At 44.5% G+C, this 12,705-nt stretch overlaps 1 protein-coding gene across 1 annotated transcript; it reads right to left on the reverse strand.

Annotated features, from left to right (window-relative positions):
* Positions 1–659: 659 nt before the first annotated feature.
* LOC308532413 (uncharacterized protein) lies at positions 660–1,064 on the reverse strand (the record flags this gene model as incomplete). Its single annotated transcript, XM_081109862.1, has 1 exon — positions 660–1,064. The coding sequence occupies one exon, from the start codon at positions 1,062–1,064 to the stop codon at positions 660–662; it is 405 nt and encodes a 134-aa protein (XP_080965988.1).
* Between the last annotated feature and the right edge of the window lie 11,641 nt (positions 1,065–12,705).

Below are 12,705 nucleotides of genomic sequence, written 5' to 3' on the forward strand. Positions count from 1 at the left end.
AACAGCATGGCATGTGTCAGTTACTGTGAGAAATTTAGTGTTGCTTAGTGAAATTTAGTGAGGAGTGTTAAGACATGAACCTTGAGACGGGGACAAAGGACAGGCTTGGAGGGCCTGGTGTGCATAGACTTCCTACCCACGTGAGCAGCCCGAGGACTAGCCTGGCCGTCCTGTACCACTGCTCAAGAGTCATACCAGGACCCCTAGCACCTCTCTCTCTTTCCCTCTCTTGTCTGTCTCTTTTTTCTTCTTCCTCTTCACTCTCCTTCCTGTTCCTCATCTGCTCATCTGTGTACACTAATAAATGAATCAGGTAGCCGTGAGGTTTACAGGAAAAATTAGTTTATTGAAAACAAGTGAGCAGCACACTACAGATGATGCTGGGAGGCTTTGAGCAGCCTCCAGAGTTCAGGATGGGTTTGCCAAGTCCACTCCAGGGACTTGTAAAGGTGGGCTTGCCATCCATGGTGACTTCTGCTGATGGGGACACTGGGAATTTGGCTGAGAGTGGAGATAGAGATCTCCTCATGTGTCCAAATGGTAGGATATAAAAATGACGATTGTCACTTTATGGAAAAATCTGTTTTTCTTTCAATTTGATTAAAATGCAGAATAGGTGCTTAGGCTTCAGTGAATTGATCTGTGGGGACCATAGAGTTTCAGCAGCAGCAGGAGGGGCAGGTCCTGCAGGTGGTGCGGCAGGGGGCAGGCTGGCAGCAGGGGGGCCGGCAGCAGGGCGCCTGCACACAGATGGGCTGGCAGCAGGTGGAGGCCCAGCAGCAGGGGCGGCAGACAATAGCCGTGCAGGATGTGGGGCAGCAGGCGATGGGGCGGCAGCAGCCCTCCTGCAGGCCACAGGGGTCACAGCAGATGGGGCGGCGGCAGGGCTCACAGATGGGGCGTGTGCAGCGGGTCACACAGGTCACGGGGCGGCACACGGTGGTCTGGCAGCAGCAGGGGCGGCAGCAGCAGGGGTCTCGGCAGCAGCAGGGCTGGCAGCAGCAGGGCTGGCAGCAGCCTTCCCCACAGTTGGAGCAGGAGGAGCCACAGCAGGAGCTGGTCATGGTGGTGTCTGGGTCTGGGCTGGGTTGAGCTGGTGAGAGGAGTTGGGTGTTCTCAGGTGTGAATGTCTTCCTCCCCTGCGGGGTCCTTTATATACCCTGGTCTGGTGCAGATGACCCCTAGGCCACAGGGTCACGTGCTGGTTAATTTCCTGGCTAATTAAGTGAGGATTTAGCATTGACTAATGGAGCTTTTGGTTATCCTCGCCTCATACCTGTACATGCACCCATACCACAAATGTTTTTCCTTTTTCTGTATTGTTTATTCTCACCAAATCTTGACATTGGATTCGACTCTGATGAATTTCCTTGTGAATATTTCTAAATGAAAGAGAAAAGAATGTGTTTTCTAAACCAGTATAGTTTCTAATCACTCTGCCCTGTGGCCCTAAAGTTAGTATTTTATTCATGGACTTCAAAGAGTCTCATAATTACTCCCCAAACAGTGACTTGCCTCCTCTACATGCATGCACGTGACAGTACCAGGTTAATAGCAGCACCCCAGTGCCGACCGACAGTCATCTGCTTCCCAGATGTCTCTTCCCACCACTCACTGAAAGGCAGGTTTTCTCAGGAGGAGGGACCACATGGCACCCTGGATCTCTGCCACCCTGGTTCAGTAACTCCTCCCACCCTTGGGCTGTCCTACCTGTTGTAATGCCTCCACATTCACCTAGAATGCCATTCTCATCCTTCCAACCCCAAATCAACATCTACCTTGATTGCAAAACCCTCACCGAGGATCTGCTGCAGTTTGTGTGTTTGTCATTTATTTGGGATTACTCATTGCATGTGTGCAATCCAGGAAGGGACTGGAGGTTGTGTAGGCCTATCCCCTCATTAAGGAGGGGTTATGGTCACACAGTGAGGTCCGGGATCCAGGTCTTCTCATTCCTCAGAGAGCCGCCTCCATGAGATTTATGTTGACCAGGCTCCACCCGAGTCTTGGGATGGAAGAGAGACCGACTCAAGCCTTGAAGTAAGTAGTGTCATTAAAAGTGATAAGGGAAGATTATTAGGGAAATGCTTTACCCCATGACAGCTAGTCAGACCTGTGCATGAGCACAGAGGTTTCTCTCTGGGGATCATCAGAGCTGGACTGTGGGGTACGGGGTGGGGGCCGCTTCTGTTCTGCATGTCAGTCTCAAAGTGTAGTCTGGTTTCCCTTGGGAACTCGTCATGGCACGGTGAGGTAGGCATGTGCTTGTCGCATTCCTTCCATTGTTATTTATCTGTACCTTCACCCGATATCTTACCTTTATAATGAGGGCCATAAATTTACTTCTTACCAGTGAAGTAGATCAACACTTTTATTTGGATTTGAATTAAAAAAAAAAAGAAAGAAAGAAATCTGTCCAGTCAATCCCACTTACTCTAAGTGAAAAAAGGAGGGCCAAGAGCTTGCAGACCACCAAGCCAATGCTTTTTAATAGTCGTTTGTCCTAAAATTACCTTCTCTGCTTCGAGGGGAAGGCTTTTTGTTCTTGTCATGGGTAATTAGTTCTATTTTTGCTTTGATGATATTCTGGAAGATATAGATGTGAATTATACCAAGTTCATTCTCTGTATTCCTTATGCCAAGATTTTCTCTTGGCTTCTTTATAACATTAGTTGATTTTTTATTTTTTTTTTACTGTATAGATTAAATAATTCTCTGAGATAATGTGGCTAGAATTACATTCAATATTCTAGGCAAAGTCATATTATAATCTGGTATGAGGATAATATTTTCTGATTTGTTTACAAATAGCCTTTTTATTTAAGATCAACATCCTATGGCCATTTTTGGCCTCAGCCAAACAGTCCTCTGAACTGATATCATATAGCATAGTTTTATAAGGTATTTTCTTTTATTTTCTAACCAGGCTCTTACTGGAAGCTTACACCCATTTTCCTCTAAGTACAGTTTATGTTTTGTTTGCTGATATTGGATGTCAGCTTCCATTTTCCTTCCCATTGTGTAAGAACTTTAAATTATGATTAGGGAGTATTTGGTATGTTCCAGGGACTGTGGTAGGTATCCTTACCTACCTTATCAATCATCATAACAATCGAGTTAGGCATTATTACCTTCACTTTATAGATGAAGAATCTGAAACTTATAGAGGTTAACTAATTTGCCCAAAGTTACACAGCTCAAAGTCTGGATTCAACTTAAGCATGTACAACTCTTAAGCCTGTGTTTTAACAAATATGCTTGCAAAAATGCATGGGATTGCCCTTCAGTATAACATAGTATTTCACTTTGTATTATTCATAAAAACGTAATTTTATCTATAAGCCCAGAAATTTATTAACCCATGTCTTTCAGAAGGTTTATTAAAATAAAACCAACCCTGGCACAAACACTTGGGCACTCCTTTATTTTTATTTTCTTTATAGAAAACTATCTGCTTAATCTTTTCATACTGATTGATTATTAAGCTAGTTTCTCATTGCCACCACAGTTGCATTAGTCAGCTGTTGCTGCATAGCAAGCAACCACAAACTCTCAGAGTATACACTAACAAGTATTTATTTCTTAGTCATGTGTCTGCAAGTCAGTTGGGTTTTGGCAGTTTAAGGCTGGCCTTGCCTTTTGGCTATGGGTTGGTTTTGAACTTTTTTCCGAATTAGAGTTGCCAGATTTAGCAAATAAAAGTACAGGTAACTCAGTTAAATTCTGTTTTTTAAATAAACAACAAATACTTTTTTAGTAACAGACATGTAAGTATTCATTGTTTATCTGAAATTCCACTTCTGTGAGCTGCGTCCTGTATTTTCACTGACAACCCTACCTCTGACAGCACCAGCACCAGGAAGCAATCCCAGTCATGCCAATATATTTCAGGTCTTTGCTTGGGTCATGTCCTCTAACATCCCATTGGCCAAAGCACGTGACTTGGTGAAGTTCAAACCATGGGGTAGTGGGTGGGAGAGGCTTCTACTCCTTCTAGGGGGTGTGAGGGGAAAAGAGTAAATATTAATGAAGAATGATATAATCTACCAGAGCAGTGAATTAGTTAATTTAATAATCTTTGTTGTGGAGGTTGGATACAGCCTCCTAGAAAATCAAGTTAGATTATGTTTACTAGTTCTCCATTTACGAGGTTACTTTTATTCATTGTCTTCTTCTTTCTGGTCAGCCAAGAAATGTCGTTGATTAAACAAAGACTGCCTGATTTCTCTATAAGAAATTCATGTTGTCAGTCTCCTGTTAGTTTATGTTTGATTAGATGTCCAAAAGAGAAACACCAATTTTATGAAAATGTCTTTTGAGTTAATCAAATATTTAATTAGAAATTATATTTCATTGCCTAATGTAAGTACCACTTATTCCAGTGACTAACAGGTGAAATTTTCTTTTGGGAAAAATTAATGAAGGACTTCAGTAACACAGATACTAATCAAGTATGAAATCCCCTTCTGAAAACCTATATATGGAGATTCTGGATATAAGTTTTAAAGTAATAAATTTCTGAGCTTAAAGGAAAGAAAATAAAAATCCCCAGGTGCCAGAATGAAGAAGGAACTTAAGATCAGACTGTTCCATCTGGGATCTGGTGCTGCAATTTTCTTAGGATATGAACTAATGACTCCGGGCCAGCGTTTTAACTTCCTCCCGGGGCCAAAAGCCTTTTCTTGGGGACCATTTAAACCTGAGACTCTGGAGGGATCTCTCATCTGACATAGGAGAACTGGATAATCTCAATAAGAGAAGCCCAGTTCATCTTTTTCTTTGGTGAATGTCAATTGAAGAAATAACAATTCTGTATTCAGCATTGAAAGCTTACAATTTAAGTGAGTTTGGATTCCAGTTTTAGACTTCTCTGTGGTGTGGGAATCCCAAGCTGAGGAAATTATTTGTCTCAGGCCAGAGAAACCCCTGGGTCTCCCAGCAGTAGCAAACTCAAACCATCATGAAGTTGGAGGTCCATTTCCCTGCGTGATACGTCGTTTTTTTTTTTTATTTATCATGAGTTAATCTTCAGGAATTGTTTGTATTATAAGAATTTCATTTTCCTTGGATGTGGAAGTGCCCTTATGCTTTCATTTTTTATAAATCAACCAATTATCAGTCTTATGTCTGAATAGTGTGACTTCTGCTCTTCTTAGTTTGTTTGGTGTTATGGTGACAACTCTGACTTTTCTCTACTTCTTCATCCGTGTGATTGCCTACCCTCTTCCCCCCCGAACCTCTGTGGTTCATTTGGATGACAGTGAAATAGTGGCTCCCCAAGCCTTTGCATGGCATTCCTTGGTCAGATCACTTGGTTGGGGGAGGAGATGGAGGACACTAGACAGTAATTATTCCTTTAACCCAAAGTAACGATCATCTTTGGCAGGTGACCCGATTGTAGTATGTCTTCCTAAATTAAAGAGATGTTCTGAATTCTCTGTCTTTTGAGAATCACAACTCTACCTCTGGGTCTCTTTTAGCTTCTACTGCAAAATTTCAATAGTCTTAATTTGTTTATAAAAAAGAAGCAAAAATGATAGTACTATCTGCCTCTTGACATTTTTACTTTTTTTTTTTTTACCATATCATATCTCGGGTGTGTAGGGGCTATACCGTCTCTGTCATTACAATGAGTTGATAAGAAATTCTCCCAACCCAGGAGTAGCTGATGTCAGCTGGTGTTGTTTTGCAGTCTGCAAGTTCTCATTTTCCCTATTTCTTTGTCTTACATATAAAGAGCTGTCATTACCTGTAGCCCCATCTTTGCCAATAATCGTAGCTAAAATTTGCTGATTGTAATGCATACACACACGAGGATCCAACATTCCTGCATAAACGCTTTTACTTCGCATTCAGATGGATGTAAGATGGGGAGAAAGGGATCCTCAGGACTGACATTGGCTTGGCGGAACTTCCCCACACGGGCCAGCAGCTCGTGTCTTGTAGCTCTTTCCGCCAGGAGTTAGATTCTCCTTCTCTACTCGTTGCGTCTGGTGTGGCCTTGTGTAATCCATCATTACACAACATGGTGGATGAGTTGTGTAAGTTCTGGAATTTAAGCCTCAAGAACCCTTGAAACTAAAAAAGTGATTTCAACATGGGTTGTTCTTTCCATATCTGCCTAGTTACTGAGTAAAATGATCATAAAAACAATAGGGAACAATGCCAATGACTTATGTGCAAAAAAAAAAACAAGTTTATTAGAAAGCAGAGAAACAACAAAACCCGAGAAATTCGCTCTAGGAGAATATACAGGGTATAAATGGACCCTAGGCCTGAGAGTGTCAAATCAGTGTCACTCAGGGGTTGCAGATGAGGCCCGCCTTGCTGGAAGGATAATCGAGGCCCCCCGAAGGAAGATAAGAACGAGACATTTGGAGGATTGGGATAATTTCCTATCTGGTGGATTACAAATTAATACAGAGTTGGTCGAAATCTAAAGGAAATGATAGCAAGGGAGAGAGTTGTAAATGAACCAGAATGTGCTCACAAAGGCATTGGGGCGGTGGTGAGCTCATTGGATCTGAAACCCAGCCCAGTGGGTGACATCAGCCAGATCCCATGTGTCCTAAGGGCCATCACAAGAAGTGAATACATCTGTGCGGACAGAAGTACATGGAGATGACGGTTACAGAGAAGGGGGCTCAGCAGTCAGGGATGGCACAGCACATGGGGCGGGGGCAGGTGGAGATGACACAGGTGGGGCGATAGCAATTCGTGGGGCAGGAGACCTGGCCACAGACTGGGCGGAGGCAGCAGCAGGGGCAGCAGCAGGGCCTGCAGCAGCTGGAGCCACAGCAGCTGGAGCCACAGCAGCTGGAGCCACAGCAAGAGGGGCGGCAGCAGCTGGAGATGCAACAGGAGGGACGACAACAGCTGGAGCCACTGCAGCTGGAGCCACAGCAAGAGGGGCGGCAGCAGCTGGAGATGCAACAGGAGGGACGACAACAGCTGGAGCCACAGCAGCTGGAGCCACAGCAAGAGGGGCGGCAGCAGCTGGAGCCATAGCAGCTAGAACCACAGCAGGAGGGGCGGCAGCAGCTGGAGATGCAGCAAGAGGGGCGGCAGCAGCTGGAGCCACAGCAAGAGGGGCGGCAGCAGCTAGAAATGCAGCAGCTGGGGCGGCAGCAGGTAGTCTGGCAGCAGCCTTGGCCACAGCCCTGGTCAGAGCAGACGGAACCACAACAGGACATGGTGTTGGAGGGTGGAGGTTCTGGGTGAGTTTCCAGGAGAGTGAGGTTCGTGTGTTTGGGGGTCTCCTTGGCCCACACCTCCTTTTATACCCTGCTGAAGAGCTGCTCTCATTATGGCATTATTTCCTTATTTTTATTTACCCCACTAGAAAGCCTAATTATTTAATTGCATAATTGTGTGTTTCTGGTGAAGTACTCAAAAAATGGAAGAAATAGCACATTTCCCTTTTCTGGTAAGTTTCTGCGTTGCAATTAGAAGACTTGTCACATTTTTTTCTTAATGGGTGTCACCGATGTTTCTGACAGATGCAGTGACTTTTACAAGGCACTTGTCACATGACTCTGACATTTTGTTTGTGAATGGGACATTTCCTCCTATCTGTACTGCTCCATGAAAATTATGGAGAATGGTCCTTACAATGCTAACCTATCTTTTGTCGGCATAGATGAGGGGAACGCGTGCTGGTCAGGGGAATAACAATCTATGAGGAGGATAACTGATCCTGTGTGGGCATCTTGAAGGGTCAGGGAAATAGCTGGACCCCAAGGAAGTTTCAAATTCTGTGTCAGACTTTATTTTACTGTTTCAAGCTGAGGTACTTAGCATTGGGTCTGTTGTATGTTTTTCACGATAGGCCTTAACGGTGGGCAATTTTTTATTTATCTTTTAATTGTTAAACCTTCAAAGTGGATATTTTATTACAGAAGCGTTTGTTATATAAACAATATTTGCAATTATCAGGCTTTCAGTACCATGTTTCCATGACAAAACCGAGGCTGTCTTACTCTGGGCACATCATGAGAAGCCAGGCTTCTTTGGAAAAGACAGAAATGCTGGGGAAATAGAAGGCATCCGGGAAAGAGGACGAGAATATGAGATGGATTGACTCCATAAAAGAAACCGTAGGAATGAGTCTATAGGAGCTGAGCAGGCCTATTGAGGACAGGACCCTGTGGACATCCCTCATTCATAGGGTCGCCAGGGGTCAGAGCTGACTCAACAGCATGGAACACACACACATATCCAAGACATTCTGTTGGGTACGATGGGGGCATGATGAAAACCCCTCATAATCTTTCCTGTATAAGAAGAAGACATGTATGGGGAACAGAGTTTGGCATCAATTAAAATAATGGGACTTAATTAAGTAATTAAAATAAAAATACAGTATCTGGGTAAGTAAAGGTGGAGGGAATATTAACATCTCTCATTTGTGAAGTATTCACTCTGTACCAGGCATGCTGAATATCTAATATTTGTTTTTAATCTTTAATACAACCATATAAAGCAGCAGTCAGCAACCGGTGGTCCGCGGGCCACTGATGGTCTGTCAGGTCCGAAAGGTTGGCGACCGCTGATATAAAGTACTGTGTAGTCATGTTACTCTCTTAGTGGAATAGGCAAAAGAAACACAGAGAAAGTACGAGAAAAAAACTTGTGTAAGCCCAGCGGCGTGGCTCAGTGGTTGAGCGTCAACCTATGAACCAAGAGGTCACGGATCCCGGTCAGAGTATATGCCTGGGTTGCAGACTCAGTCCCCATAGGGGAGCATGCAGGAGGCAGCTGGTCAACGATTCTCTCTCATCACTGATGTTTCTCTCTCTCTCTCTCCCTCTCCCTCCCTCTCTGAGTTCAATTAAAAAAACAAAACACAAAACTCTAAGATTAAACAGAAAGTAAGCTTGTCTTAATCTCAGGGCAGCCGAGGAAGGTGCCAAGAGTAACACTTCCAAGCCTTTGCTGAAGCTGTCTCATCCTCCCGAATGTTTCTTCTTTCTTGTCAGCGCTGCGGACTCCCATTCATCTGCCAGAAAGCCAGCGGACAGTGCCTCCTCCTCAGTGATACCCTTTCTGAGAAACTGCCCATGCACATGTGATTGTTCCCTGCATTGTGCCCCTAACTTAGCGCTCTCTCTGTCCGTTTTCACTTCCGTCTCTCCCCCAGTTGCCATGCGGACGCCCTGATGATATGAGCGATAACATTTACTTTGTCCCATCATGTTCCAAACAGGGCTGGGGCAGAGGACACTAGTGACCAATATCTGTTGAGTAAACGAAGGCTTTTGATGGCATAGGAGCATGTAATGGTCCCCTTAAAATATGTCACTTTTGACTAATGGAGAAAAAAGGGAGAAATATTCCAAAGGGATCATAGTTACACTGGAGGAAAGTCACATTTATTTATTTATTATGTATTTTTTAGCTGCATTTTATTGGTGAATAAAGAACCCCGAAAGATGGTGTTTTAAAAGATCATGTTTTATATTCAATCTTTGTAAAACTTTCTCATTATAGTCATGGGTGCACCATGACTTCAGTTGCATTTTCTCCCCTAAAGACCAGCAAATGCTTAGTTGACTTGCCTAAGACTAAAAAGGTCTCTAGAGAAAACCGGTCACCAATGACATTTGACCTCTGTTGGAGGTTGACTAGTCTCTGCTGTCTGTCCAGCAGGTACAGGCAAACTGCAATTACCCAGGACCCACATATACAACCTTTAAAAAGAGAGACTAAAATCACATTTAATTTTCAGTGCCCAGAACAAAGAGGTTTATTTCGGTATAAGAAAATCTTCGCACAGGAGTACAAGAAAAAGGGTTCACTGGACTTCCACGTCAGAGGACTTAGAATCTGTGGCCCCACAAGTGATGGAGACAATCTTCGAATTCCTTAAGCACGAAGAATGGATGTCTTGGAGATAAAGAAAGAGTTGTTGGGGGAACTTAATTTATTAGAAGGTTCTGAATGAAGGGAAGGAAGTTTGGATGGAAGTTAGGACGTAAACAGAGAATCAGTAGGGCTGGGGTTTGCTATGGGATCCAAGAGATCAGTTACACAGTTTTTGAAAAGCAGAGCCTGCATCTCTGGGGAGGGAGGCAAGGAGGAAGTGGTGTGTTCAAAGCGGAGACTCAGCAGTCAGGGATGGCACAGCACATGGGGCGGGGGCAGGTGGAGATGACACAGGTGGGGCGATAGCAGTTGGTGGGGCAGGAGACCTGGCCACAGACTGGGCGGAGGCAGCAGCAGGGGCAGCAGCAGGGCCGGCAGCAGCTGGAGCCACAGCAGCTGGAGCCGCAGCAAGAGGGGCGGCAGCAGCTGGAGATGCAACAGGAGGGGCGGCAGCAGCTGGAGCCACAGCAGCTGGAGCCGCAGCAAGAGGGGCGGCAGCAGCTGGAGATGCAGCAGGAAGGACGACAGCAGCTGGAGCCACAGCAGCTGGAGCCACAGCAGGAGGGGCGGCAGCAGCTAGAAATGCAGCAGCTGGGGCGGCAGCAGCAGGAACCACAGCAGCTGGGGCGGCAGCAGGTGGTCTGGCAGCAGCCTCGGCCACAGCCCTGGTCAGAGCAGACGGAGCCACAACAGGACATGGTGTTGGAGGGTGGAGGTTCTGGGTGAGTTTCCAGGAGAGTGAGGTTCTTGAGTGAGATTGCTCTTTGCCCTCTGTTGCTTTTATACCCTGCTGAGGGCTGCGGTGACCATGTGCAGGCCCCTTCTTGTTCTTGTTTATCCTCGTTGAAAATCAGTTAGTTTTAGTAAATTAGATAATTGTGTTTATCTGGTAAATGTTCCTATTTATAGGAACGGCACCATTTCCTTTTCCTGTAGTATAATGAGCTGTCTAGTTTGGTTAATGCAGGTGAATCAGCGCCCATATTTCTCTGTCCCATGTGTTTTCTCAAGTAGACCCATTACATGACACCACTTCATTGGACTTTGCAAGGGTTAATTTTTCATTTCTCTATTTGACTTCAGAATAATCTGTTGAGAATGGGTTTATGGTGCTAAATCTCTGCTGTCAAAGAGTAAGTCATATCAGGTACTGGTAGTAAAGAAGGTGGAAGACCCATCTTGGAAAGGGGGAGCAGTTACTTGTCTGCAATTAAGAATACTGTGATTCCTGTGCATTTCCTGGATTGTCAGTGAGGTATGAAGGATCGAAGCAAAGTTCCTATCTGTTTTTTCTTATTGAATCTATTTGATTTAAAACAGTTTGAAAATATTGCAGACCACCTCTCACCTGTTAGATTGTCAAAAATTCAAAATTTGACAACATTCTCTGATAGTGAGACTATGTAAAAACAGGCACGCTTCCACTTTCCTCAGGAAGATTGGACAATAGCCAGCAGCTCCAGGCCATATCCATCTTCAGTCCCAGGACCTGGTGCCTCATTGGAATTATGAGGCCCAGTTCAGTTGAGCGACATCAGCCCCACTCCATGTGCCCTAGCGGTCCACACAAAAGGAGGGTCTGCATCTGTGAGGACAGAGGTAAATGGAGACGGTGGTTACAGAGCAAGAGGAGGCACAGCTCAGGGGGTGGGGCAGGTGGAGATGACACAGGTGGGGTGATAGCAAGTGGTGCAGCAGGAGACCTGGCCACAGACTGAGTGGAGGCAGCAGCAGGGGCAGCAGCAGCGGGGACAGCAGCTGGAGCCACAGCATGAGGAGCAGCAGCAGGTGGACACACAGCAGCTGGGGCGGCAGCAGGTGGTCCTGCAGCAGGTGGTCTGGCAGCAGCCTTGGCCACAGCCCTGGTCAGAGCAGCCAGAGCCACCCAGGAGCTGACCATGGTGTCAGAGGAGGAGGCTTTGGTATTGGTAGGAGTGTGAGCTGAGCAAATTTGAAGTCCCTCTGCCGTCTGTCCTCTTTCATACTATGCCGAGGTGCTGTGTCCAGGTCCTGGACCATTTTCTAGTTTATTTTTCTAAATAAATATTAGTCTAAAATTAGAGCATCATGTTTTTCTGGTTAAAGATTTTTAAGATGAAGAAAAATACGATTTCTTTTTTCTGATGTGTTAAGATTTTCCAATCTGGTCTTTCTCAGCATCGTCTTTCCTACTTTCTCGTTGGTCAAGAAGGGCTATCACATGATTCAGTCACCTGTGATCTGTATATCATTCCATGATGCTGTTTGGATCAATTATTCTCATTATGCCGAGATCTCTTTGATGTTAAAAGAGAGGCAGAATTACAGTAGGGAATAGAAAGAAGAAGGCTCACCTTTGTGAGTTACCTGTGTGCAATGAGGAAGATAGAACCTATCTGTGAGACATGGATGCTCATTAGATAGTGGACTCTCTGGCTGCCCCAAAATATGTACCAAGTACTACTTCCTGCATTCAGTTGGAAACGGTTGCCAATGACTCATGGTTTTTAAATATTAAAAGATACTCTCACTCAATATGGAGCAGTGTAAGCACCAAAATGAATAATGGCAGTAATGGATTTTAACTCGTTAAATAAAATAAAAATCTATGACTCCATAGTGAGACTAATTAAATAAAAAATATTTTTAAAAGGAAGATGAGACAACTATCTATGACAGTAGAATATCAACTAATAAATGTAGAAGAATAAAAACAGAGTTACCAAATCATCATTTACAACCCTCATAATAAAGCTTGATTCCAATAAATATTATCAATGGATGCTATAACTGTTGGGTAAAAGTTTGACAGGTAATAGGCTATTTGTACACTTTCAAAATAGTTCTCCACCGATTATTAAT

This window comes from Myotis nattereri (genome assembly GCF_964212035.1).
Source record: "Myotis nattereri genome assembly, chromosome: 16".
Lineage (NCBI taxonomy): Eukaryota > Metazoa > Chordata > Mammalia > Chiroptera > Vespertilionidae > Myotis > Myotis nattereri.